The sequence below is a fragment of the Bos taurus genome, chromosome 28, assembly GCF_002263795.3.
Source record: "Bos taurus isolate L1 Dominette 01449 registration number 42190680 breed Hereford chromosome 28, ARS-UCD2.0, whole genome shotgun sequence".
In the NCBI taxonomy this organism is placed as follows: domain Eukaryota; kingdom Metazoa; phylum Chordata; class Mammalia; order Artiodactyla; family Bovidae; genus Bos; species Bos taurus.
Window position 1 is genome coordinate 10,278,981 of NC_037355.1, and position 14,192 is coordinate 10,293,172.

Consider the following 14,192-nt stretch of genomic DNA (forward strand, 5'->3'; position numbering starts at 1 on the left):
AGTCAGTTGGAAAGTAGTTTGGCATTATTTTTAATAAGTTAAATATTCACTTATCATAAATATATGTGTAGCCTTTCCAGTACCAGGTATTTACTCAATATAAATATAAATGTATGTCTCTACAAAGATGTGTACATGAATATTGATAATGGTTTTACTTACCTGAGCCCAAAACTGGAGACAACTCAAATGTCCATCAGCTGGTAAAAAACAAAAAAAAAAAACCACACAGAACCTGGGGTATTTCCATAAGTAGCAAAATGCCATGATTAGGCTCTAAAAAGGAATGGATTGCCGACATGTATTCTAACATGAATGAATCTCAAAGTCATTATTCTGAGTGAAAGAAGCCAGACTCAGAAAGACCACAGTGTGTGACTGCATGTATCAGTGTCCTGGAACACGCAGACTAGTCTGTAGTGGCAGAACACAGGTGATCAAGACCTGGGCTTGTAGGGAGGGATAGACTGCAAAAAGCACAGGATCTGAGAAGCAATGGAAACACTCTGCATCTTGACTGTGGGTGTTCCTACAGATGGAAAAATCTCTCAAAGCTCATTGAATTTATACTTTATATAGATGAATTTATTGTACATAAATTATACCTCAATGAGGATGATGTAAAATATTTTTAGCTGTCTTATATAAGACTGACTTCTCTTGTGACTGATCTAGATGTAGGTTTTTGGTGTTTTTTTTTTTGATAAGTTGCTTCTCTTACCATCTGCCCTAGGGATTTCTTTTTAAACCTCGTTCTGTAATGAAATCTTGTAGAGGATCAATATTCACATAAGATGAAATATTTTAAAAGACCAAGCTAACCAGAAATTTTAATGTGTTAAATTTAACAATACAGAAAGATAGGGAGTGTCACCCCAAACTTTATAGATAGTTAACCCATGGCTCAGGACACTAAGCCATGATACATGGCTCATGATAGACTGAGTCCTAATTCAGGTCAGATTTGAACCTAAGGATATTTAACTGTAAGCTTCTCTAAGCTTAGATTTCTCTACTTCTCTAGGGTGTCCTCTCACACACACCCATCCCCCCCATTAAACTGATACTTTAGTTTGGGAGTAATTAACTTCTTTAAAATATCATTATATCTCAGGTGGAACTTGCAATATCTCAGATGGATTCAGGTTTTACATTGGGCCAGAGATCATTAGGCATTTTCGAAGTTTATCAATATTACAACTCTTGTGGGTAAAAGCCTCAGATGATACGAAATTTAGGGATATTTTTCTTTCATGAAGTTCCTTTGTAAGCATTTTTACTGTGACCACACCTTGTTATGATTTATCAGTATTTCTTGATTTCTATGGTTTTATTACAGGGGGTTCATGTAGATGGTCATGAGATTAAAATGAATTTGTTTTTGCAAGTGATTTTTAAACCATCCTTTGAGGATATGATTTACCATGTCTAGTGCAAGCATCTAAATGAGTTCTCACCCCATGGGTGATACTTATACTTATCTTCTTCTCTGTTGTAGGTGGTTCGGTATTTGGCTGGTTGTGGACTGCAGAGTTGCCAGATGCTAGTGTCAAAGGGTTATCCAGACATTGGGTGGAATCCAGTTGAAGGAGAGAGATATCTTGACTTTCTCAGATTTGCTGTCTTCTGTAATGGTAGGATGAATCTCACAGGGTCTTTTAAAAACATTATTTTAAAACTTAAAAAAAAAATAAAGGGTATAAAATAATGAGGCATCCCAGCATTTTCATGAAGGAAGTAAATAGTAATAAAGAAATTGACTATTTTGTAATCATTAAGTTTTTTCACAGTAATCATTTATTTTAAAATATTTCTTTTGATACATGCTAGGCTTTCATTATTAAATTAAAAATGTTAGGCACTTAGATTCTCGCTCTTTATATCATTAGACTCTAATAATAGCTACAATCTTCACTCCATGTAGCAAATTAACAAAAATAAATAGTTTCTGTCTCCATCATGCTTTTCTTTACTTTGAAAATGTTAAGTGAAAGAAAAGAGCTTTCCTGTGTTTTGTGTATAGAACCCTAGTCATTTGGATTGGACTTTGGCTCTGCTACTGCCTTATTTGATTTTAGTTATTTTTCTTCAAATGTAAATGAATTACTATAATGTTATTTCCTCTGAACTTCCATGTAGTCAATGCTTGTTTCCTCCTTTTTCCCATTTGATCCTAGGGGAAAGCGTGGAGGAGAATGCAAATGTAGTGGTGAGATTGCTCATCCGGAGGCCTGAGTGTTTCGGTCCCGCCTTGAGGGGAGAAGGTGGGAATGGCCTGCTTGCAGCCATGGAAGAAGCCATAAAAATAGCCGAGGATCCCTCTAGAGATGGTCCCTCACCAACTACCGGATCCAGCAAAACCCCGTAGGTCAAATATACACACTCTTAAAATTCAGATACTACTTGACTTTTAGTTTTACAAAATAAGTTTTTGTTCTCTTAATTGTAGTATAATACTCCAATACTCAGGATTTCTCCCCCTGAAAATCAAAGGTGTTTAGGGAGAAGGGATGGAATTTGCTGCTGGAATAGGATGAATGAACAAAGAGACATCAGGAATATTGTGTGGATTTAGTAAAAAGAAATTGAGACTGTAGAAGGAGATGTATTTTGTGAATTTTCTTAAGGCTCTATGGCATAGTGAGTTATTACAAAAGATGACAGATGAACCTTTAAAGTTAGAGTTTACTGGGAGGATAGCTGGAATGAGTTTTCATGATAATTGTAAGTGAGAAAGAGGCCTTTAGCAAGAGAATGGGGACTTAATTAAACGGGTGTATTGGCAAAGTAAAGAAAAGGAGATGTTGTCATTTTGAGGAATAAAGGGCTTTGTTTAGGTCTTGGTGATGATAATGGGAGGCAGTGACTAACTCACATTTCTCCATAGTATATGTTGTTAACTCACTTCCAGCAATAAGTTCACCCAGGCATGTTGTCCCCCCCTTTTTTGGCCACATCACATGACATTTGGGATCTTAGTTCCCCAATTAGAGATGGAACCTGTCTCCCCTGCAGTTGAAGTGTGGAGTCTTCATGACTGGACCACCAGGAAAGTTCCAGCTTCCTTTTCTTTTAATCTGTGGAGTTGAGTGTCCTGCTTGGGGGACATGTAACCACACTACTAACACTGTTGGTAGAGATATAACAGATAGGCTTAGTGAAGGAAAATTTCCAAGCAGAGACGTTGTCCTGCAAATCCTGGTTTTCCCACTTAAAGTTCTGGGATAAGTGTTCCATTCACTCTAAGGCAAGTGTTTCAGGATGGGAGCACTCCAAAATCATGTTATGTATTTATCAGTTAGTTGTTGACCAACTAGGGATCTCTTAGTTTTTCTAAGTAGTAGAATGTACATCAAGAGCTTGCTGGTCAAATGTCATGAGAGTGGGTGTACACCTGAGAGCTTTGAAGACATCCTTGCAGGCCAGGAACAATATTGTCAACAAGTCTTCCTGTCACTCTGCAGACAGTTAAGTCCAGCTGCGGCAGCTGTCTGCCAGGCCTTCAAAGGGAAGAATGAGATGATTTTCCAGGGCCATCCAGATTTATCTCTCATCAATGAGATAGTGAAATATTTATGTTTTTCATATCATAGTACTTGGGAGCGGGTAGTTGGGCAGAATAAACAGAAAGGTAAGTAAATGAAATCACGTTTATGAAGTACTCTGGGAAAACCACTGTTCTGGGAGTCTTGTAGGACAGATCTTTATCACCCTTTCTCTAATTGTGTGTGGTATAGAAAATCAAATTTACCATTTCCATCCATCAGTTATTTTCTTTGTTAATATCCTGTTTGTCGGTAGAAGTAAGCAGAAACCATCAAATTAATAAGTCTACTTTTTCCTTTTGAAGGATATTTAATATTAAAGTTCCCACACATGTGTTCTTGGCGATAGAATCTCAAATCATATCTTTAACCCATTTTTTTCTTTTAGAAATGATAAGCTATTTATTAAACATATATGTGAAAAGTGTCAGAGGAGGCAGAATTTATTACCATGCTGATCCCTTTCGTTTGAGAAATATGTAATAAATTGAAATGTTACTTTATTATCCTGTTTGCTTTTTTTGTTTCTTTTGAAAAATCCATGAAAGTGATACAGAAGAGGAAGAGGATGATACCATCCACATGGGAAATGCCATCATGACCTTTTATTCAGCTTTAATTGACCTGTTAGGACGATGTGCTCCTGAAATGCATGTAAGTGTCTTGGAGTCCAGGAGCAAAAATCCTGGCTTATCTCTCTCTGTTAAGAGATCCAGCGCTGATGAAGAGCACAAAACATCCAAAACCAGTAATCTTCATGCTCCATTAAAAATAATAGCTGTAGCATAATTGCTGAACAAGTGTTTGTTTAGTTGGAAATACCTTGGTTATAAAAATTAGTAATGAGATTTCAGTATGATTCATTAATAGAATAGTCAGTTCTAATGTATCTCTAAAACTCATATAAGACTTCCCACACTCTAAGAGGGAAAGAGCATATTTTTTCCTATATAATGTCCTTTCCTGTTTTACTGTATGTATAAAGCACCACTCCGCTCAAGAATTATTTCCTTGCTATATAGTATTTAGTCCTTTTGAAGGAGCTGCTATGGGAAAGGAAAGAGGTATTGCTTAGTGTTTTCGTAAACTTTCTGACCAAAATGTAATTGAAGTTTGTGGAATGATTCTCTGTGATACATTCTGATATTTTATACTTTTTTCTGTTTTTTCCCCATTGTATTAATTTTAAAAATGCTAGCCAAGGTCCATGAAATCAGCTTCATGATCTGTTGATGGGTGGGAAGCAACCAGAGGTTGTAGCAGATGGACCAGTGCTATGGAGGAAGGCAGATACACTTCTAAACTGCTCTGAGCATGAAGCCAGAGTGCTTGTTAAATCACCTTTCTCCCTACCCTTCAAATGTTTGGTTTCAGGCAGGCTTTGTTTGTTTCTGTCTTTTTTCTCTCACACCCATAAGTTAAAACATTCTTGCTTCTGGATGTAATCTTTTGTTGTGAATAGAGAGGAATCGCAGGGTGAAGAAATATTAGAATGTTGGAAAACCTGGAGTATGATTTTTTGTACAAACTTGCCGCCAGTGAGTTTTTCATTATAGTAAATTGGACTTGATTGTTAAAAAATTGTGTGTTGGTAGTGATTTCAGACAAAAACCTTTATGCTGACGATATGTGTTCTTTCCCTATTAAAGTAGACGATCAAAGAAATCACAAGAGAAATAATGCTAGTAAATAGAAGATTCTTATTCTACTATATTAAAGGGAAGAAAAACTAAATGACTTAATAAGGAGCTAATCTTGGCATTTCTGAACTCTATTCATCTTCAGCAACCATTAATTGAGGGGTCTCCTAGGTGTTAGAAATTGAGCTGTGTTTCACACCCTACAGTGAAGGAACAAATGACTCCCTGGCTCTGGAAGTGTCCAGTCTGTTTCAGAGACTGGCTGAGACCTGTAACCATGACAGATCCACATTCTTCATAGGTATTTTATTAGCCAGTGGAGGTCTAACACAGTGGTCCCCAACTTTTTTGACACCAGGGATGGGTTTCGCGGAAGACAGTTTCTCCATGGATTGGGGAGAGAGGGATGGTTCGGGAATGATTCAGGTTCATTGCATTTATAGTACACTTCATTTATAGTACACTTTATTTCTGTTATTATTGCATTGATATATAAGGAAATAATTATACAACTCACCACAATGCAGAACCAGTGGGAGCCTTGATCTTGTTCTCCTGCAGCTAGACAGTCCCATCCTGGGGTCATGGGAGACAGTGACACCTACAGTGAATACTGAGGAGCAAGTGTAAATACAGATGAAACTTCACTGGCTTGCCCCTCCTCTCACCTCCTGCCATGCAGCTTGGTTTCTAACGGACCAGTAGAAGATTGGGGACCCTAGGTCTAACAGACCTGCTATCATCCATGTTCATCATTTCCCCCCATTATAAACCCATTCCTGGAAGAAATCAGTGTAGACTATAGGTAAAGATGCACTTACATTTTCATCACAAAACAAGGAAGAGACTAAAGAAGTCATAAATATCAGTATGTGTTCAGAGCCTAGAGATAATAATTTTTCCCTTTGTATGATTGCTCATTTTATGGCTAGACATGTATATGTAACTTTGGGGGGTAAGCATTCACAGACCTATCGGGCCTAAAATATTGGGTTGGCCAAAAAGTTTATTTGGGTTTTTTTTGTAAGATGATATGGAAAAGTCCAAGTGAACTTTTTGGCTAATCCAGTATTTTAATACCCCAAAGAGGATAAAATCTATTGTTCTAATGGATGTACCTGTTGGCCTGGACTGCAATATATGACTCGTGTGTGTTGAAGTCAATGAAACTGGTGTGGGCAAATAAATTGTAAGCCTGAAGTGGCAATTTCTGAGAGACGTTCAACTTCATTATTTATTTTTAATTAAATTTTTAAAATTAAAGTATAATTACTTTACTGTATTGTATTAGTTTCACATGTGCAACATGGTAATTCAAGATTGTTACAGGTTACACTCTAAAGTTATTAGAAAATACTGGCTATATTATCTGTGCTATATAATATATCCTTGTATGTTATTTATTTTATATGTAACAATTTTATCTCTTAATTCCCTCATGCTCTCTTGCCCCTCCACCCTTCTCTTTTCCCATTGGTATCCACTGGTTTTTCCTCTGTAAGTGTGGTCTCTTTCTGTTTTTGTTATATTTGTTCATTTGTGTTTTTTTTAGATTCCACATGCAGTGATAACATACAGTATTTGTATTTTTCTGTCTGACTCATTTCACTAAGGATAATGCGATCTAGAGTATCCTGGGTATATATAATATATAATAATAATACAATAATATATCTTATTATGTATTATATATACACTACAGCTTTATCCATTCATCTGTGGATGGACACTTAGGTTGCTTCTGTATCTATGCAATTATAAATATTGCTGCTGTAAACATTTGGATACATATATTTCTTCAAATTAGTGTTTTTTTCCTTGACTATATACCCAGGAGTGAAATTGCTGGATCATAGAGTGGTTCTATTATGGAAGAGATGTAATTTTGTGTGTTATTAACAGAAAATTATTTCAGACTTAGATTCCCATTCTTTCACTTTTTCCGATACAATTAGAACATTCATTTCACACAATATTCTTCATTGCTTTGTTTTTCTGCCTGTAGTTGATTCATGCTGCCAAAGGAGAAGCCATCAGAATCAGGTCTATTTTGAGATCTCTGATTCCATTGGGAGATTTGGTGGGAGTGATCAGCATCGCTTTTCAGATGCCCACAATAGCCAAAGGTAAGGCGATCTTCCATTCTTTGTAATTCAGTAGGACTTTGGATGATGTGATGGTGGCTTAGATGGTAAAGAGTCTGTCTGCAGTGCAGGATACCTGGGTCCAATCCCTGGGTTGGGAAGATCCCTGGAGGAGAGCGTGGCAACCCACTCCCATATTCTTGCCTGGAGAATCCCCATGGACAGAGGAGCCTGGTGGGCTACAGTCCATGGCATCAGAAAGAGTCGGACGTGACTGAGTGACAGAGTACAGGGCATTGGATGATGTGTTGTTTTCAATAATGTCATTAATACTCGCAGTTTCTTTCCTTGCAGCGTAGTACAATTACATAAGTTTCTTTTAAAAAATGAACCACAAAGTACATTATTCTATAAAATATTTTCTGTAGTCCTTGTTTTTAAACAACTATGTTTCCAATGGGATTTTATTCTTTTTCATGTGACATTGCAGTTTCCAGAGAAGAGGAAATAGACACCTCAACTGTCCGTCTAATATTTCTCCTGGAGCTCTTGGGTCCTCCATTCTTTTCTGTCTTTCTTGACAGCAATACTTTAATTCACTCTTTTTGATAGTTTTCATGGATATTTTCTTTCTGTTTTTTTAAAGATTTTTTTTGATGTGGACCATTTTTAAAGTCTTTATTAAACTTGTTACAGTATTGCTTCTGTTGTTTATGTTTTGGGTTTTTGGCCATGAGACATACAGTATCTTAGCTCTCTGTCCAGGGATCAAACCTGTACCCTCTGCATTGGAAGGTGAAGTCTTAACCAGTGGACCACCAGGGAAGTCCCATTCATGGTCACTTTCTCATAATGCTTTTTTTCCCCCCTAAAACAATGGTCATAGCTTTTGACTTAGGGATTTAAAAATCCCCAGTGTGTTCAAAGAAGTAGTCTTTTTAAGACTAAGGAGAACATATTTTAAAAAGATTTCATTTTCCCTATTTTGACCCAACATTTATTATTTTTTTACCACATGCCATTTTCGGTTTAGAAGCTTCTTAGGCAATGGCAACCCACTCCAGTACTCTTGCCTGGAAAATCCCATGGGCAGAGGAGCCTGGTAGGCTGCCGTCTATGGGGTCGCTAAGAGTCAGACAAGACCGAGCGACTTCCCTTTCACTTTTCACTTTCATGCATTGGAGAAGAAAATGGCAACCCACTCCAGTGATCTTGCCTGGAGAATCCCAGAGGTGGAGGAGCCTGGTGGGCTGCCGTCCATGGGGTCGCACAGAGTGGGACACGACTGAAGCGATTTAGCAGCAGCAGCAGCATGATTAGTTTACAGCATTAATTCAAAAGCATACAAAATAAAATCAACAGACTCTGCATATAAATACCCAGAAGCTATGGCTCCTCATGCCCCTGCCCGGGTCTAAGGAGAGAATGGGAGGGGGCAGCCCAGAAGGGATGGAGTGAGGGGATAGGTAATACAGTCCCAGTCCTCGCTCCCACTGAGCTTCTGTCATGCCCCAGACTACAGCACAAATGGCACATGGTCTAGTCCCAAGGCCTAATTCCCTTTGGTATTATAATTCACTTTGCCTAATATAAAAAGATATAAGCAGTTACTGAAGGCACCTAAAAGATATGTTAGATCCAAATTATACCTCATTTTCCCTTATTCCAATTGGAGTTTTGTTCAGTTTTAAAGACTTTATCAGATATTGTTACATATGTCATTTAAAAAAAGTGTTTGTTTATTTGACTGGGTCAGGTCTTAGTTGCAGGGTGCGTGATCGTTGTTGCATCATGTGGGATCTTTGGTTGCGGTGCCGGGACTGTCTAGCTGTGGCACATGGGCTCAGTAGTTGTGATGTGCAGGCTTAGTTGCTCCACTGCATGTGGGGGCCTAGTTCCTGGACCAGGAATTGAACCCACGTCCACTGTGTTGTAAGGCAGATTCATAACTACTAGACCACCAGAGAAGTCCCATTTATATATTGCTTTTATAGCCAACCAGTCCATCCTAAAGGAAATCAGTCCTGGATATTCATTGGAAGGACTGATGTTGAAGATGAAACTCCAATACATTGGCCACCTACTGGGAGGAACAGATTCATTGGACAAGACCCTGATGCCGGGAAAGATCGAAGGCAGGAGGAGAAGGGGATGACAGAGGATGAGATGGTTGGATGGCATCTCAATGGACATGAGTTTGAGTAAACTCTGGGAGTTGGTGATGGACAGGGAGGCTTGGTGTGCTGCAGTCCATGGGGTTGCAAAGAGCTGGACACGACTAGGTGACTGAACTGAACAGAACTGATGAATTTAGACCGAAAATTTGATTAGTTAGGAAGTACACGTGATGGCCCTTTTCTTTCAAGAATTATGCCCAGGGAAAATAAGCTGTTAATAACTCAAATCTACAGTGAGGAGACGGCTGTGTAATGGAAGATGCTTATCCTACATGCCAGCTGTATGATTGTTAGGAACTGAAGTTTAATGTGTTAACCTTACTCACTCACATCTCCAGGTGACAGAAAAGTCATACCAGCTGAATACTCATTCTAATTTTAAGGAAAGCTGGACCTTAAAAATTGTGCCCTAGCTTTTTCTCTTCCCCACTTTCAGTTCAGCCACTCAGTTGTGTCCGATTCTTTGAGACCCCACAGACTGCGGCACGCCAGGCTTCCCTGTGCATCACCAAATCTCAGAGTTTCTCAAACTCATGTCCATTGAGTCGGTGATGCCATCCAACCATCTCATCCTCTCTTGTCCCCTTCTCCTCTTGCCTTCAGTCTTTCCCAGCATCAGGGTCTTTTCCAATGAATCAGTTCTTCTCATCAGGTGGCCAAAGTATTGGAGTTTCAGCTTCAGCATCAGTCCTTCCAATGAATATTCAGGACTGATTCCTTTACGATGGACTGATTGGATCTCCTTGCAGTTGAAGAGACTATCAAGAGTTTTCTCCATCACCACAGTTCAAAAGCATCAAAGCTTCGGCACTCAGCTTTCTTTATAGTCCAGTTCTCACATCCATACATGACCACTGGAAAAACCATAGCTTTGACTAGACGGACCTTTGTTGGTGAAGTAATGTCTCTGCTTTTGAATATGCTCTCTGGGTTGGTCATAACTTTCCTCCCAAGGAGCAAGTGTCTTTTAATTTCATGGCTGTAGTCACCATCTGCAGTGATTTTCAGATCAGATCAGATCAGATCAGTCGCTCAGTCGTGTCCAGCTCTTTGAGACCCCATGAATTGCAGCACGCCAGGCCTTCCTGTCCATCACCAACTTCCGGAGTTCACTCAGACTCACGTCCATCGAGTCAGTGATGCCATCCAGCCATCTCATCCTCTGTCGTCCCCTTCTCCTCCTGCCCCCAATCCCTCCCAGCATCAGAGTCTTCTCCAATGAGTCAACTCTTTGCATGAGGTGACCAAAGTACTGGAGCTTCAGCTTTAGCATCATTCCTTCCAAAGAAATCCCAGGGTTGATCTCCTTCAGAATAGACTGGTTGGATCTCCTTGCAGTCCAAGGGACTCTCAAGAGTCTTCTTCAACACCACAGTTCAAAAGCGTCAATAAGTCTCTCACTGTTTCCATTGTTTCCCCATCTATTCGCCATGAAGTGAAGGGACCAGATGCCATGATCTTAGTTTTCTCAGTGTTGACTTTTAAGCCAACTTTTTCACTGTCCTCTTTCACTTTCATCAAGAGGCTCTTTAGTTCTTCGCTTTCTCCCATAAGCGTGGTGTCATCTGCATATCTGAGGTTATTGATATTTCTCCCAGCAGTCTTGATTCCAGCTTGGGCCTCATCCAGCCCAGCGTTTCTCATGAGGTACACTGCATATAAGTTAAATAAGCAAGGTGATAATATACAACCTTGACATACTCCTTTTGGAACCAGTCTGTAGTTCCATGTCTAGTTCTAACTGTTGCTTCCTGACCTGCATACACTTTCTCAGGAGGCAGGTCAGGTGATCTAGTATTCCCCTCACTTGAAAAATTCTCCAGAGTCTGTTGTGATCCACATAGTCAAAGGCTTTGGTATAGTCAATAAAGCAGAAGTAGGTGTTTTTCTGGAACTCTCTTGCTTTTTTGATGATCCAGCAGATGTTGGCAGTTTGATCTCTGGTTCCTCTGCCTTTTCTAAATCCAGCTTTAATTCTGAAAGTTTATGATTCATGTACTGTTGAAGCCTTGCTTGGAGAATTTGGAGCATTACTTTACTAGCATGTGAGATGAGTGCAATTGTGCGGTAGTTTGAGCATTCTTTGGCATTGCCTTCTTTGGGATTGGAATGAAAACTGACCTTTTCCAGTCCTGTGGCCACTGCTGAGTTTTCCAAATTTGCTGGCATATTGAGTGCAGCACTTTCCCAGCATCATCTTTTAGGATTTGAAGTAGCTCAACTGGAATTCCATCACCTCCACTAGCTTTGTTCATAGTGATGCTTCCTAAGGCCCACTTGACTTCACATTCCAGGATGTCTGGATCTAGGTGAATGATCACACCATCGTGGTTATCTGGGTTGTGAAGATCTTTTTTGTACAGTTCTTTGTGTATTCTTGCCATCTCTTCTTAATATCTTCTGCTTCTGTTAGGCCCATACCATTTCTGTCCTTTATCAAGCCCATCTTTGCATGAAATGTTCCCTTGGTATCTCTAGTTTTCGTGAAGAGATCTCTAGTCTTTCCCATTCTATTGCTTTCCTCTATTTCTTTGCATTGATCTCTGAGGAAGGCTTTCTTATCTCTCCTTGCTATTCTTTCGAACTCTGCATTCAAATGGGCATATCTCTCCTTTTCTCCTTTTCCTTTTGCTTCTCTTCTTTTCACAGCTATTTGTAAGTTCTCCTCAAATATTTTGCCTTTTTGTATTTCTTTTTCTTGGGGATGGTCTTGATCCCTGCCTCCTGTACAATGTCATGAACCTCCATCCATAGTTCTTCAGGCACTCTCTATCAGATCTAATCCCTTGAATATTTGTCACTTCCACTGTATAATCGTAAGGGATTTGATTTCGTTCATACCTGAGTTGTCTAGTGGTTTTCCCTACTTTCTTCAATTTAATTCTGAATTTGACAATAAGAACTTCATGATTTGAGCCACAGTCAGATCCTGGTCTTCTTTTTGCTGACTGTGTAGAGCTTCTCCATCTTTGACTGCAAAGAATATAATCAATCTGATATTATTATTGACCATCTGGTGATGTCCATGTGTAGAGTCTTCTCTTGCATTGTTGGAAGAGGGTGTTTGCTATGACCAGTGTGTTCTCTTGGTGAAACTCTGTTAGCCTTTGCCCTGCTCCATTCTATACTTCAAGGCTAAATTTGCTTGTTACTCCAGGTATTTTTTGACTTTCTACTTTTGCATTCCAGTCCCCTATAATGAAAAGGACATTTTTTGTGTGTGTTAGTTCTAGAAGGTCTTGTAGGTCTTCATAGAACCGTTCAACTTCAGCTTCTCCAGCATTACTGGTCGGGGCGTAGACTTGGATTACTGTGATATTGAATGGTTTTGGCTTGGAAATGAACAGAGATCATTTTGTTGTTTTTGAGATTGCATCCAAGTACTGCATTTTGGACTCTTTTGTTGACTACGATGGCTACTCCATTTCTTCTAAGGGATTCTTGCCCACAGTAGCAGATATAATGGTCATCTGAGTTAAATTCACCGATTCCAGTCCATTTTAGTTTGCTAATTCCTAAAATGTTGATGTTCACTCTTGCTGTCTCCTGTTTGACCACTTCCCATTTGCCTTGATTCATGGACCTAACATTCCAGGTTCCTATGCAATATTGCTCTTTACAGCATTGAACTTTACTTCCATCACCAGTCAAATTCACAACTGGGTGTTGTTTTTATTTTGGCTCTGTCTCTTCATTCTCTCTGGACTTATTTCTCCACTGATCTCCAGTAGCATTTTGGGCACCTATCAAGCTGAGGAGTTCATCCCTCAGTGTCCTATCTTCTTGCCTTTTCATGCTGTTCATGCGGTTCTCAAGGCAAGAATACTGAAGTGGTTTGCCGTTCTCTTCTCACGTGGACCGCGTTTTGTCAGGTCTCTCCACCATGATCCGTCTGTCTTGGGTGGCCCCACACAGCATGGCTCATTCCCCACTTTAGGCAGTTTCTTTTTCTTGTTTTAAGGAGACTGTCCTCATTTACCTCTTTCACTTCACTTCTAACTCATGTTCATTTACTTATTTAAAATATTTTGTCTTTCCCCTACATTTTGAGCCACAAATTTTATACACTTAGGATAAAATATAAGATAATACCAGTGACACAGACTAGGAAATAAAGAAACGCTAGATGTTACGTTTGAAATGAATAATAACAAGGAACTAAGAACAAGGATTGTATGAGTGTTCAGATATCTCCTACAGAATTGCTCGGAAAGTCGCAATAGACCTCCTTTACTCCAACTATCTTTTGTTATTGTTGTTATTTGTTGTTATTGTTGTTATTTCTGACTCTGCGGCCTCATGAACTGCAATGTGCCTCTTTCTCCTCTCTTTACTAACTTTTTAGATTTTTCTAGTTAGTTTCTTTCCTGTTCCACCCTGTTGTGTTATAATAAAGTTATGCTTTTTTTTTGGTCAGAAATATGAGCTATAAGAATGTTCAAACTACCACACAGTTGCATTCATTTTACACACTAGCAAGATTATGCTCAAATCCTTCAAGCTAGGCTTCAACAGTACATGAACTGAGAACTTTCATATGTACAAACAGGATTTAGAAAAGGCGGAGGAACAAGAGATCAAATTGCCAACAACTGATGGACCATAGAAAAGGCAAGGTAATTCCAGAAAAATATCTACTTCTGCTTCAGTGACTACACTAGAGCCTTTGACTGTGTGGATCACAACAAATTGTGGAAAATACTTAAAAAGATGGAAATACCAGACCACCTTACCTGCCTCTTGTGA

The 14,192-nt window shown here is 39.1% G+C and overlaps 1 protein-coding gene and 1 non-coding gene across 8 annotated transcripts in view; both read left to right on the top strand.

Annotated features, from left to right (window-relative positions):
* Nucleotides 1–14,192, top strand: part of RYR2 (ryanodine receptor 2) — an 827,636-nt gene that overhangs the window by 587,633 nt on the left and 225,811 nt on the right. For all 7 annotated transcript variants that reach the window (XM_059882653.1, XM_059882647.1, XM_059882648.1 and 4 more), the window contains 4 exons: nucleotides 1,499–1,634; nucleotides 2,178–2,364; nucleotides 4,094–4,199; nucleotides 7,191–7,311. In XM_059882653.1, the coding sequence (XP_059738636.1) occupies nucleotides 1,499–1,634; nucleotides 2,178–2,364; nucleotides 4,094–4,199; nucleotides 7,191–7,311 (550 nt within the window). The remainder of the gene's footprint in view (nucleotides 1–1,498; nucleotides 1,635–2,177; nucleotides 2,365–4,093; nucleotides 4,200–7,190; nucleotides 7,312–14,192) is intronic.
* On the top strand, nucleotides 6,168–6,259 carry MIR2285AG (microRNA mir-2285ag). The gene has a single exon (NR_162205.1). It is a non-coding gene; the product is annotated as a microRNA mir-2285ag (primary transcript).